Consider the following 13,503-nt stretch of genomic DNA (forward strand, 5'->3'; position numbering starts at 1 on the left):
ACTAAAGATTATAGACTTAAGTATATAGAGCATTTAGAGAAAAACTAAATATTTTGTAGGGTTTAACACATAAATTTTGAGAAAAATTCAAAAAATATGACAATATTGTTTTAATACATAGTTGTATTATGAACTAACATATTATTATGGTCAGAGAGATTTGGAACATTTGTTGTCTCTTTTTCCCTAGAAAAGCGATTTTATTGTGGTTTGTTCGCTAATTTAGGAAGCATATAAAGTTTTACTAAATTAATTGATAAAAAAAATAGACTAATGCCCATGTATCGTGAAAGAGAGTTTAAAATATATTAATACAAATGTAGAATGTGGTTATAAATTTTAAAACAACACTAAAGATTATAGGCTTCAGTATATTAACCATTTACCGAAAAACTGAATATTTTGTAGGATTAATACATAGATTTTGATATAAAAAATTAAAAAAATATATCAAAACTTTTTTAATGCATAATTATATCATAAACTAACATATGATAATGATATGAGAGGTTTAGAACCTTTATTATCTCTATTTATTTACAATTGTGATTCTATTGTGGTTTGTTCACTGATTTAGAGAGCATATGAAATGTTACTAAATTAATTGATAAAAATATAGAACTGATGCAGTAAAACTATGCATTAAAACTATGTCAGTTCCTTTGGTTTGAAAACAAAGTTATTCTCATCACCCTTGATGATGTATATCTTTTCCTCGCTAATCAGCCTACAACCGCCTCAAGACCATAGTTCTCCTCACCGCATTCCCACGTTTGTGTTTCCGTGTCTAACACCATCATCCTGTTTGATGACCACGAACCGTTTTCGGTATCCCGGTAATGACCTCCAACTACGTATATCTTTGCATCGATGACGTTAGCGACCGAATCATTGACCGCCTTAGGCATGACGCACCGTGTTAGATCCACAGTCGATCATTAACACATGGGACGTGAATTTTCTATTGTAATATCCACCCATGACAAATATCCTTGAACCCACTGCGACATAGCCTCCTCCCACATCTAGAGAAGGCAGAGGAGGAAGCGAGGGGATAGGGACCAAACACTTGGTGCTGCGGAGGAGAGTATACAAGCGGGTGTTCGAGGTGGAGCCATTACGGATGGGTACATATAGATGCAAGTTTCGGTGCGTCCTAATGAAGATCGTCTGGCGTAAAGCTGAGGGGAAGCAACAATGGAGCGGAAGAGCTTAGAAACGAGGGAAAGAGTGAGATACTCGTCTTTAGAGACACGAGCTATGCACTCAATCAAAAAATCTTCAGGAAGGGAAGAGATCGGAAACGTCTTCTTCTCTTCACTTTCCCATGCCCTGCACATAACAATCCCCATTTTGAGAGAGAATCTGAACGAGCGGAGAATGCAAGAGAATCAGTGACACAAGTTACATATATTAGAGCATGCCCATTAGTGAACCTCCCCCTTGGGGTTCATAAGAATTTTTAATTAATTTTTTGGTGGAGCCATGAATAGTGTTGAACCTGTATAATTTTTGCTCTTCCATTAGTGAACCTGAAGAAGGGTTCATAGGAATAAAAAAAAATTAAAATATTTTTTAAAAGTTTTTATTTAATATAATGAGAATTCATAAACATACAAAGATTATTCATCATGATTACCATATTTTTCCCATACATTTTCAACTAAATCAGCTTTCAAACGATCATGTATCTGTGGATCCCGAATTTGATTGCAAATGTCAAGCATAGGGACATTCACACTTTTTCTCCTTTTAACCTTGGAACTTCGGCTTGACTCTCCTGCTTCGAAGTCAGATGTATCATACTGAGTGTATCCGTCGCATTCGTTCTCTACTATTGTGGAGTATGACTGAAGTTTTCATAATCTTTCCTATCTTTTCCTTATCCCATAGTAGAGCTGGGTTTTTAACTATTGCAAACCTCGCTTGCAATACTCCAAAAGCACATTCGACATCTTTTCTGACGGTTTCTTGACGTCGAGCAAATAGCTCTGCTTTAGGACCTTGACGAAGTGGGATGGATTGGATAAATGTTGACCAATTCGGATATATTCCGTCCGTAAGGTAGTACGCCATACGATATTTGTGGTTGTTGACCTTGAAATTAACTCGAGGAGCTCGACCTTGTAAAATGTCATCAAAAACTGGTGACCGATCAAGAACATTTATATCGTTGAGGGTACCTGGTAATCCAAAAAATGAGTGCCATATCCAAAGATCATGTGATTCCACAGCCTCTAAGACAATTGTCGGCTTTCCTGTACCACGGGTGTACTGGCCTCTCCAAGCGGTTGGGCAGTTTTTTCACTCCCAATGCATACAGTCGATGATGCCTATCATCCCCGGAAACCCGCGTGCCTCTCCATTGTCGAGTAATCGTCGAAGATCATCAGCTGTAGGTCTTCTTAGATACTCATCTCCAAACAATTGTATTATCCCATTAGTGAAATTTTCCAAACATAAAAGTGCAGTACTTTCACCTAGTCGGAGATATTCGTCATATGTATCTCCCGATTGACCATATGCCAGGATTCGGATAGTTGTTGTACACTTCTGAAGTGCAGATAGCCCGTACCTTCCGTGAGCATTTTTTTCTTTGCTCAAAGTATGGAACTTCATTATTGAGGCGATCGACAATGCGAAGGAATAAAGGCTTGTTCATTCGAAAACGCCGCCTAAACATGTTCGGTGGGTATGTAGGATGTTCTTTGAAATAGTCATTCCATAGTTCATTGTGGTCTTGTTCCCGATCTCTTTCGATATAAGCTCGTTTCTTCGGTTTGTTGGCTTGAACATCAACTAGGGAGTCGATGATATTATCAAATTCTTGGTCGAACATTTTTTCAACAGCTTCATCTACGCCATCTGACGATGAGGATGACATTTTTTTTTTTTTGGAAATTTGTTAAGTGTTTTAAAAAAAAGTGATAGAAGAAGAAGATTTGGCTAAGTGTTTAAAAAAAAATTAAGGGAGAGATAGACCAAGGAGGGATTGTGTTGTGGTTGTTGATTTGGCGTGGGCTTGATGGGTGTTGTGGTTGTTGATTTGGCGTGGGCTTGATAGAGTGTTTTGTGGTATATGGAACTTGAGATACAAGTTTTTAGAAGAGAGGGGAAGAACTTAAAGAACAGAGAGGAACAAGTTTATAGAAGGGGGAGTGTTTTGATGTCGTGGCCTTGATGGAGTGGCCTTGATGGATTGTTTTTTTTTTGCAGGTTGAGATACAAATTTAAAGAAGAGAGGAACAACTTAAACAAAGATGAGAGACAATTGATAAATGAGACATACGACATATATTTTATAGTCCTTCCTCTTACAATACCCGTGAAGTGTAGAAACAAACAAAATACTACACTTTTACACCCGTGACACAAACATACATAAGCAAACGTACTTGAAAACGTGTTGTCACTACTACAACCCGTGACAACTACACCATCCTCCTACTAGAACCCGTGACCTGGCGCGAAATGAAAATACATAAACTGATAACCTGTGACAGCTACTACCCGTGACAACTAGAACCCATCAACTATAGAATAGAACGTGCTGCGCCAATAGAGAAGTAGAACCCGTGACCTGCAGAAGTACAACCCTTGACCTGCAAAATAAAACAGAAGAAGCAAGACAAGTTGTTAATCAACTAGAACCAGTGATCAAGTAATCAAGTAAGCAAGTAAGCAAGTAATCAAGTAACCAATTTATGAACTACACAACCTAAACAACTACGCTACTAATCACCTAAACAACTATCACTGACCAGATCAAAGCATCTCAGAAACGAGTTTGTCCTTCAGAGACACCTCACTATCAGTTAGAGTATCTTTTTTGGATAGGAGACGTTCTAGTAATTTCTGTTTGGATATGTTCTGTTTCAAGTCTAGAATGCTCTCCAGTCGATCAAATGCTGCTTCATTCCCATGCTTCTTGCGTTTTGCTGCTTTGCAAGCCTTAACACCAGGAGGCCTAACCTCTTCCTAGTCAGGCACCGTCTCCACAGGTTCCTTCTTTTTCTCCTTTGCACCATCTTTTGACACAGAGTTTGATCTCCATTTTTGATCAAACCGCAGCTCCCTCCACGCATGTTCAAGTGTGAACTTGACCTGGTAGTCATTTAAGAAGATGTCATGAGCAGACTTCATGACATCGTTCTCATTTTGACCACTAGATTGCTCCTTCAAAGCGGCCTCATAGCTTCCCACAAACTTACACACCTGCTCATTCACCCTTCCCCACCTCTACTTACACTGACTCCACTTTCTAGGAGCAAAGCAAGTGAGCTGAGAGCTTGAATTAAAATATTCCTCTATTCTTTTCCAAAACGACCCTAACTTCTGCTGGTTACTAACTATGGGATCCTTGCTGGTGTTCAACCAAGCACTAATGAGCACAATGTCTTCTTGTGTTGTCCACTTTCTCCTTTCCACAGGTTTAGGAACATCAGAAGACCCTACTTCTATGGTTTGACTGCTCTGGGAAGATAATAGGTTCATAAACCCGGGAGAATTAAGGGAAAACGGATCCATTTTGGTTTCGGGTGGTGTTTTAAACTTTCTTTGTGTTTTGAGAAGTTGGTTTGAGTTTAGGGTCGAAAGGATTTGCTATGTATTTAAACTACTATTTTGCTTTGAGTTTCGGGTGGTGTTTCTAACTACCAAACATTGATTATACTTAATTAGACAACAAGTTGTTCACACACTGCATCCATTACACATCAAATCGGTTTTTAAAAACTTGAACAAGAAGTAGACAGAGAGCATTCATCAGAGCATTAAGCACAGCAACCAACTAACATAGATTTAATGAAACCTAGTTCAGTTCCTACTCTAGAGAGCATCACATCACATTCAGAGCATTTCAAATAATACAACACGGAACCTAGTATTATGAAGATCTAGTTTAGTTTCTAGTCTACCTAGTTAAGTTCGGTTCTACTTCAGCAAGCAACCTACACAGGAACATTTTTTTAAACTAAATACTACTTCTACTTCAGTTCAGTTTAGTTTGAGTGTTTACCTTTTGGATTTCATTCGAAGCAGACCTTCTCAAGATCAGCCACCTGCACACTGAGGTTATAAACGTCACTAGTGAGATTATCAAGCAGCAAAGTGAGCCTTTTAACATGTGCCTGCACATGGAAACAAAGAAACGTTGTTAGTGACTTAAAAAAACCTAACTTTACAATTATTAACTTGCTATTCGATACTCTCAAAAAAACTTCACTAACCTCAACACTCTCAATCTGTTTATTGAGATTGGGCACCCACTAGATCACCTGGTCAGCCTCCTCCACACGCTTACGCAGGCGTTCCATCTCCTCCTGGACACCTATCACCCAAGGCTGACGATAATGAAACCCATCAGCCTTGTTGATAACATAAACACATCAGACTTGCACAACTAAAATAAAATTAATACTAATTTGCCAAGTGAGAGTAATGCATGGAAGAAGCGGTTTGTATCTCTTACCTCGTAGTTTATGCAGGTGAAGAAGCGCTTCCCAGGAAGAGTATCGTACTCCTCCTTCACCCAAACCTCGTCAATGATTCTCCCACCACAGGGACATCTTCTGGGAATCCCGTATTGTGAATCGGCCACGTTTCCCAACATGTTGAAGTACTCATGTTGCCTCTTTCTATCTCTTCTCTCTTCTGCGGGATCCATCTGAACCAGAGAAGCAAACTGATTACAACATAATCATGAAAAATATGACGAAACGAACACTAAATCGAACCCACATGACGTTTTAAAACCACTAATCGAAACCCCCCAAAATCGATTTTGAACCCTAACTCGAAAACCCCAATTCGATTTCCAATCACCGAGAAACCAACCATAAATCGATAAATCGAACCCACATGACGTTTTAAAATCACTAATCGAAAACCCCCAAAATCGATTTTGAACCCTAACTCGAAAACCCCAATTCGATTTCCAATCACCGAGAAACCAACCATAAATCGATAAATCGAACCCCGCATGAGGTTTACAACCATAAATCTGAACCCCCGTATCGATTTCGAACCCTAACTCGAAACCACAAAATCTATTTTGAATTCCCGAGATCGATTTCGACCCCAAAAAGCTTCTATCTAACCGTGAATCCACTCGATACTCACCTGAGCTCGTGGATGAGACACTCCGTCATCGATTCGAAGGAGAAAATTGGAGAAAGGTCGGCGTCGCACGAGATATTGCCTCTCGGACCGAAACCCTTTTTTTCAGAAATGAGAGAAAATGATTTCTCTCCGCTTTCCTCCTCGTGAACTCAATAACGCGTCTCCAATGGATGGCTGACACCTGGCGTGAACCCGTTTCATACGGGGTCACTCGTAGGACGCGGGTCGCGGAATTAAACCCATTTTTTCTTTTTTTTTGCTTCCGGGCCTATGAACCTGAGCCCATGAACCCCTTTGTAACTCTCAATGGGGCTGCTCTTAAATTGTGTCCATGTCTTTTTATTCCAACAAGAAAAAGGTAATAAATCAACCCATTTTAAGTCATGGGTATTGAGTGGGCCTGTCTAAAGCCCAAAACATAGTGCATAATAAAAGAGTAAATAATGTTAATTTACTCTGTATTAAACTCACAAAAGTCTCTCTACTTTCATCATCGTCGCCGATTTGCCACTGACCTATACGGGCAGAAGCTAATCCGCATCTGTTCATCTCCGGTGAGTTCCTCTGTTCTTAATTTTGCTCTTTTGAATCTTCATTACTTATCCATTGCGGTGATTATGGTGAATTCGTGAATGTACTTTGGAATTCTATATTTCTAGTTGAACTTTAGGATTGCTTTCTCTCAAATTTTCCCCTAAACAGTAGTCGGACTAAATCGGATTTTCTTCGATTTTGTTGTGGGAAGAAGAAGAAGATGAGTAACACACCAGCAGCAGCGCCGACTTCATCGTCTAAATCGAAAGCTGCCGGAAGTTCTCAGGCGCCGGAAAAGCGCAAACCCCTCTTCCAAAAAGAATGTACATAGTTGATTCTCTTTTTTTTTTTTTGTATTCTATCATTTTTTTTGTTTTATGTGTGGGTGTTTTATTTTTTGATCTTTGGTGATTTACAGTGCAGCATATGATGTATGGATTTGGCGATGAGCAGAACGTAAGCTTTCTTCTTCTTTTCTACTTCATATTACTGAATCACTCGTATATAGATAGATAACAAGTAATAAGTGTCACGCTGATGCATATCTAACCAACATCTATTCAAATCTTTGGTATATGGATGGTGAAACTAATGCAAAGATACTCGTCTTTTTAGCCTCTCCCAGAGACTGTCGCCCTTGTTGAAGATATTGTCGTTGAATACGTCACTGATTTGGTATTTGAGTTCCTCTCATCTTTTTTTTACTACTAGTGGACTTGAGATAGAAGCTTGAGTAGTATATTCTGGCTTCTGCTAACCTGGAAAGAGATTTTTTTCTTTCTTAATTAATGTTTTAAGACACATAAGGCTCAGGAGATTGGCACGAAGCGAGGAAGGCTACTGGTTGATGACTTCTTGTATCTAATCCGCAAGGTAAAATTACTCACTCGCTCAGTCTAGCTACGGTTTTGTATTCTATCATGTATGACTCTGACTGACTGGTGTTCTTTTTTAAAAATTTTGGTTTGATGCAGGATTTGCCAAAACTTAATCGGTGTAGGGAACTATTGGCAATGCAGGAAGAGCTGAAACAAGCACGTAAAGCTTTTGATGTTGACGAAGAGAAGATCACTTCCCTCGATTGATTGATTGATTCATCCTTCTTTCTTATCCAGTTAGCTTTTCTTTTTGGGGTAAAATCTTCTGAGTGGTGTTGCTTTTGAACTCAAGACTGTAAAAAAAATACACAAATTATATATGTCACCAAGTGAAATTGAAATTTACCCGACTAGTGAATGTTGTCCGGATGACGAAACTACGGTAACTTGTTTTGTAAACTCCGGTACGGTCAACAAGTAGAGTGGAATATGGAACATAAAGCAATGTAATGAAAACTCTACAACCTCCAAACTTAACAGGCATGTGATAGCTTGGCACCGCGGATGAGTCGTAAAAGAGAGCTGCAATGATATTCAAATGAAATGCATAACGCGCCTGAAACTTTTCCTCGTAAATGAGAGACGAGTGGTTCTAAACTAAAGAAGCTGTAAATGCTATAAGTGCCTAAATAAACTTTTTCAATTAGCTTCAATGGTTCTTCCGAAGCTGGAAAAAAAAGGAACTAGGATCAAAAGAGAATAGGTTCTTCCTGTTGTGGATAACAGTTAATGCATGGTCCAAAAAGGTTTTTGTTCTTCAAATCAAAGCTGTAAAAATTAATTCGTATCAGATTCCAAAGTTTTTTTTTTGCTTTTGAAGGTTCTTAAATGAAAGTCAAGTCCTTTTAAAATGGAGAATTCAGCCAAAAAAAACCTCAAGTTTACACGAATTGCCAAAATAAACATAAACTTTTGGGTTGACCAAAAAAACACCAAACTTTCAGACCCCTTGATTCGAACCCAGGTTGGTTGGTCAAATGGAAAGGTATTTTACCACTGGGCTACTGGCACTTTCAATATACTTACTAACATGTTTACTTTTATTTGGTACATATTATATATAAAAAATTCTCTAAAAACTTAATAAAATCTTTAAAATTCCAAAAAAAAATTAAAAAAATAAAGAAGATTTTTATAAAATTAATTTAGAAATTAAAATTAAAAATAAAATTTTATTTTTCTTTTAAAAAAATAAAAGCTCTTCCAAAATTTTCTACAAACTTAAAAAGATCTTTAAAATTCCAAAAAATTGAAAAAATAAAGAAATTTTTTATAAAATTAATTTTAAAATTAAAATAGAAAATAAAATTTTATTTTTTATTTTCAATTCGTGAAAAGTTCGTGTTTTTTTTTTAAAGAAAAAATAAAATTTTATTTTCTATTTTAATTTCAAAATTAATTTTATAAAAAAAACCTTGCCATTTGACCAACCAACCTGGGTTCGAACCAAGGGTCTACATATTTTTGGTCAGCCCAAAAGTTTATGTTTCTTTTGGCAATTCGTGCAAAGCTGAGGTTTTTTTTTGCAGAATTCTCTTTTAAAATGCCATTCATGTTTCTGTTTCTTTCTTTCACCACTGCAAAAATGCTCTCTTCCTCCCTGGCAATGGAGTTCCTCTGTTTCTTCACTCTGCTTTTGCTTTCACATTCTGTTGCGTTGAATATAACAGAGAAAATGCAGACGGAATGTGAAATGTGCTTAGAATGTGAGAATCCATGTGATCAGCCACCACCACCGCAAGAGATACTCTGTCCTCCAACTCTTCCACCACCTCCGCCGCCTGAGATACTCTGTCCTCCACCTCTCCCACCACCTCCACCGCCTCCGTTAGAGATTTTTTGTCCCCCACCACCACCGCCTTCTCCTCCTCCGCCACCCCCATCACCGCCACCGCCCTGTACGCACTGCCCACTACCACTTCCACCACCGCAGCCGCCGATTTGTGACGAATGCGTTCATAATAAGCCGAGACCGCCGATCATTATCACCGCAGCAGCAGCTTCACGGGAGGTTTCAGCTTCTATAAGCTTAGCAACTGCTCTCGCCTTTCTCGTCTCTTCTCTGCTTCATTAATCTGCTAGCGATCTTCGCCCTTTTATGTCTCAACATTATTATTCTTACAATCACTAAGTGGGTTTTGAAGAAACTTGGTTGTATTAATCAAATTATTGGTTGTGTCTCAAATTATCCGTCCTCAAATAAATATTTTGACTTGTTGTTTTGAAAAGAATAGTTAGGTTTGCAAATTCCTTTATTATTGATTCAATAATTTTACTGTTATTATTTTGTTCAGTGCTTTGGTTCTCAAGTACTAGGATTAACTTGCATATCTATTGTCTACATACTTTTCCTAATCATTAATCTGCCAATAAAAAATCATGGAACAGAGAAAAATGATAATTGAACCATAAAACCATAAAAGTAGTTTTTAGTCTCATAATATAAGCCAGTGCGTTTTTAGGTTGTCTTCACAAAATCTTACATGTTACAGCTTTCCTTCCAACAAGCTCTCGTCTTCAAAAACTATGGACAATAATAAGCTTACACTCTGAAAACGACAAGTGTTTAGTAATCAACAAGCCCGTCTAGCTCAGTTGGTAGAGCGCAAGGCTCTTAACCTTGTGGTCGTGGGTTCGAATCCCACGGTGGGCGTTCTTTTATAGATGATGTTATCTTTTTGACACTTGGTTTCCCTGTTTATATCGTTTAAAGGGTAAGAATCGAGTTTCAGTTAAGCTTTGTTTCCTCTTTTGTTAAAGAGATTTAGTGAGAACCTTTTTCACTAACAAGGTCAGAATTTAGTTGACACTAACGGTTCAAGATTGAGGGAAGAAAGCTTAAAGGCGTGTAAGAATTTCTGTTGAAATGATGCCACTAAGTTGATTATAAAATAAGTAAACGTTCACTTTATCGACTGGATTTTTAACGTTGCGAAAATTGTGGATGAACTTGGTACTCGAGACGAACGAAGAGATAAGAAAACGCACAACATTTTGAAGAGCAAGTTTCATGAAACACGGATAATCTGAAAGCATAAAGAGTAACGGACATAATTTATGTTTTTTGCGCAAACAAAGTAATTCAACAAACCCAATTCAAAAGTTTCTTCAAGTCAAGTAAGCGAGATGATCTATATAGCTCGATCACTTTATCCCCTTCACATTCACTTTTTAGACTTCTTCTTCGGTACTCTACACAAGCAAAAACCCAATAAACGAATTAATACATGTTTAAACAATTTGGAACAAAATTCAATTTTATATCAGCATTGAGATCAAACTTACTCTGCAGTAGTAGTGGTAGTAGCAGCAGCAGCTGGTGGTGCAGTTGCAGGGGCAACATCTCCTCCAGGACCCTACAATATAAACCCATGTTTAAGGATACTTGATCAAATTCAAAGAAATAATTGTTTAACGAGTTAAGTTGGTACCTTAGCAAGACGCTCTTCTCTCCTAGCGTGTTTCCTTTCACGGCTAGCCTTGTTCTTAGCCCTCTTAGCCTCAAACTGATCAGAGAGAGTCTTCTCTCTGGCCTTCTCGGCCTTGGACTTGTGGATGCTCTCCATCAAGACACGCTTGTTCTTGAAGACGTTACCCTTAACACGCATGTACATGTCATGGTACATGTGCTTGTCAATCTTCTTCGACTCTCTGTACTTCTTCAAGAGACGCCTTAGCACACGCATCCTACGCATCCAAAGTATCTTAGTTGGCAGCCTAGCTTCACGGGTACCCTTCCTCTTACCATATCCAGAGTGACGCCCCTTCATTTTGGCGATCTTCATACGGCGAGCTCTGGAACGAGAGTGGATCTTCGTTGGTTTCCTGATGATGAAACCATCCTTCACCAGCTTCCTGATGTTCTGGCCTATTTAAGTTTTTCAAAACAATCCATCAGTAATGAACATTTTCAGATTCATCATTACTCAAAAGACTAATTCACTAATTTAATGGTACCCTTTAAAGCTTAGAGAACAAGTGCGAGCAAAGGAGATAGTGATCCAATTGATTTACACTAGAGTAACTCACTTCCCTACTACTACCACAAGACAAAATGAACAGAAAGAGAGAATGAACACATACGGGAATTGGCCATCGAGATGTCGGAGGATTCGTTGGGATCGAGCCATACTTTGCCCTTCCCGCACTTCATCACCGATGCGGCGAGCCGCTTCTGGATCTTCAGAGACACCATTTTTTACTTCTCTTGTTGTTGTGGCGGAGGACAAGTCCTTATCCAAAACTAGTAGTAGTAGAGAGAGTTCATGTATTATATATCACTTCTCTAGGGTTTCCAATCTATTGGGCTTTACTTACACAAACAGGCTTTCTCAAAACCACCCCCCTCCCCCCCACATTATGAGCCTCTTTAAACTATTTTTATTAAGTTTTAATTCAGTGAACTTTGTTTGTCTTTCAGTTGTTCAAACTCAGAAAAAGAAAACTTATTTGAATAAACAGTTTCAGATTATGAACCTTTTTTTTTCCTTTTTAGATTATGAACTTTGGTAATAACTTACATATATAATCACTTAGTTTTTTTTCAATAACTGAAATTTAGACGCAGATTTCAATTTAATTTACTTGAATACTTTTTAACAACAGATATCATCAGTCAAATCACTATATAAAATTTTTATTTATATTTGAAACCAGTCCCCGCTTTTCTAAAGTATGTAAAACAAATTTTGAATTTTAAACATTTACAAGTTGTCAAATAAATTTAAGAGGGTGAACAGTTTTTCTTCTAAGACCATGATTATCTCAGTATACTAATGAGGTTTTAAAGGCGTGGGTCCCACATATTTTTTTTAAATCGGTTGCAGAAATCACGAGATAATGGTTGACTTTTGGCAGTTTCTTGTACTGTTTGCGGGCCCCATGACACGTGGCAGCCCGCAATTAGTTTCCTTTTTTTTTAAAATCAGACAAAACAAAAAAAAAAATTAAGAAACCCAAAACAAGTTTCAGCGATGATCATGCTCTAAGCATTCTAATAACATCATTGGAGAAGTTTTGAGATAGTGGACACTGGAGACGTCGATAATCTCAATTAACGTGACCAACCTTTTATATGCTTGTTACTGATTAATTAGAGCATCATTATCCCTAAATCCCTTAAAGGGTCTCTTAATTAATTTTTAATAGTTTTTAAAATGTAAAAGTGAACTAAGAGACTTAGAAAGAGATATGAACATTTAGGTGATTTATTGCAAGTCTCTTAATTATAGTTCTTAAAAAAATTTATAAAATATTCTCAACACAAGTTTGTTTTTAGAGATCATTGTTGTTGTTACTCACTCATGTACAAAAAATAATCTAAGAACACAGGTAAATGTATACATAAAAGTAGACGGAATCATCATTTGCTCATAGAAATGCAGAAACACACACAAGATCTATCTATCTACGGAAGCAAGAAATGGTACTTACAAGATGGGCAAGCACTTCACAATCACTCTCGGTATGGTACTTGTGAGACTTCAGACTTTCAGTTTCACGCAAAGCCTTGTGGTTGTATATCTCGCCATTGACCTGAAAGCACGTAAAGCCTTGTTGTTTGACTCATGTTTGTCATGTATGTTATCATCTGAGAAAGAACTGAGATTAGAACACAAGCCAACAATGTACCGTGATAACGATGGTCTTGTCTCCGTTGTAGAGAGGTTGGTCTCCAGAGATGGGGTCAATAATGGCCAAACGCTCATGAGCCAAGTAACAATCTTCATTACAATGAAGCCCGCTCCAGTCAATCTACACAAACCGATCTTAACCAATTCAATCAATCTTTCACGAATACATGCATTTCATTTAACAAAAGTTTCATCATTTTGTCCATAAAGTTTGAAACTTTCTTCTTCCAAATCAAAAACCCTTTAACGTTTACAACATTACACAGCCCAAAGAGATCGAAAAAAACAAATGGAGACACGATAAAGGACAGGACGTTCAATCCTATTCAAATCCCTAA

General features: G+C 37.8%; 3 protein-coding genes, 1 long non-coding RNA gene and 1 other non-coding gene across 7 annotated transcripts; 3 read left to right on the top strand and 2 right to left on the bottom strand.

The window, feature by feature from the left end:
- Nucleotides 1-3,271: 3,271 nt before the first annotated feature.
- LOC125591619 lies at nucleotides 3,272-6,522 on the bottom strand. Its single transcript, XR_007327713.1, has 5 exons — nucleotides 6,121-6,522; nucleotides 5,471-5,665; nucleotides 5,229-5,366; nucleotides 5,018-5,129; nucleotides 3,272-3,602 (listed from the first exon to the last, which is right to left on the bottom strand). It is a non-coding gene; the product is annotated as an uncharacterized LOC125591619 (long non-coding RNA).
- Nucleotides 6,514-7,885, top strand: LOC106386154 (transcription initiation factor TFIID subunit 13). Of its 3 annotated transcripts, none has more exons than XM_013826045.3 (6): nucleotides 6,514-6,674; nucleotides 6,872-6,977; nucleotides 7,073-7,110; nucleotides 7,270-7,329; nucleotides 7,453-7,527; nucleotides 7,629-7,885. In XM_013826045.3, the coding sequence occupies exons 1-6, from the start codon at nucleotides 6,564-6,566 to the stop codon at nucleotides 7,737-7,739; spliced, it is 501 nt and encodes a 166-aa protein (XP_013681499.2). In that variant the 5' UTR covers nucleotides 6,514-6,563; the 3' UTR covers nucleotides 7,740-7,885. The 3 variants fall into 3 exon arrangements, with proteins under 3 accessions (XP_013681499.2, XP_013681498.3, XP_013681497.3); XM_013826044.3 differs by having other exon boundaries at nucleotides 6,515-6,674; nucleotides 6,869-6,977; XM_013826043.3 differs by having other exon boundaries at nucleotides 6,557-6,674; nucleotides 6,866-6,977.
- A 1,200-nt stretch (nucleotides 7,886-9,085) lies between these two features.
- LOC106383433 (arp2/3 complex-activating protein rickA) lies at nucleotides 9,086-9,825 on the top strand. Its single transcript, XM_013823539.3, has one exon. It carries the CDS (start codon nucleotides 9,118-9,120, stop codon nucleotides 9,604-9,606), a length of 489 nt encoding a protein of 162 aa, XP_013678993.2. The 5' UTR covers nucleotides 9,086-9,117; the 3' UTR covers nucleotides 9,607-9,825.
- A 287-nt stretch (nucleotides 9,826-10,112) lies between these two features.
- On the top strand, nucleotides 10,113-10,185 carry TRNAK-CUU. The gene has a single exon. It is a non-coding gene; the product is annotated as a tRNA-Lys (tRNA).
- Nucleotides 10,186-10,507: 322 nt separating this feature from the next.
- On the bottom strand, nucleotides 10,508-11,867 carry LOC106386158 (60S ribosomal protein L19-1-like). Its single transcript, XM_013826050.3, has 4 exons — nucleotides 11,616-11,867; nucleotides 10,964-11,400; nucleotides 10,818-10,888; nucleotides 10,508-10,724 (listed from the first exon to the last, which is right to left on the bottom strand). Exons 1-4 carry the CDS (start codon nucleotides 11,725-11,727, stop codon nucleotides 10,697-10,699), a joined length of 648 nt encoding a protein of 215 aa, XP_013681504.3. The 5' UTR covers nucleotides 11,728-11,867; the 3' UTR covers nucleotides 10,508-10,696.
- Nucleotides 11,868-13,503: the final 1,636 nt, after the last annotated feature.

Source organism: Brassica napus, chromosome C8, assembly GCF_020379485.1.
Source record: "Brassica napus cultivar Da-Ae chromosome C8, Da-Ae, whole genome shotgun sequence".
Classification (NCBI taxonomy): Eukaryota; Viridiplantae; Streptophyta; class Magnoliopsida; order Brassicales; family Brassicaceae; genus Brassica; species Brassica napus.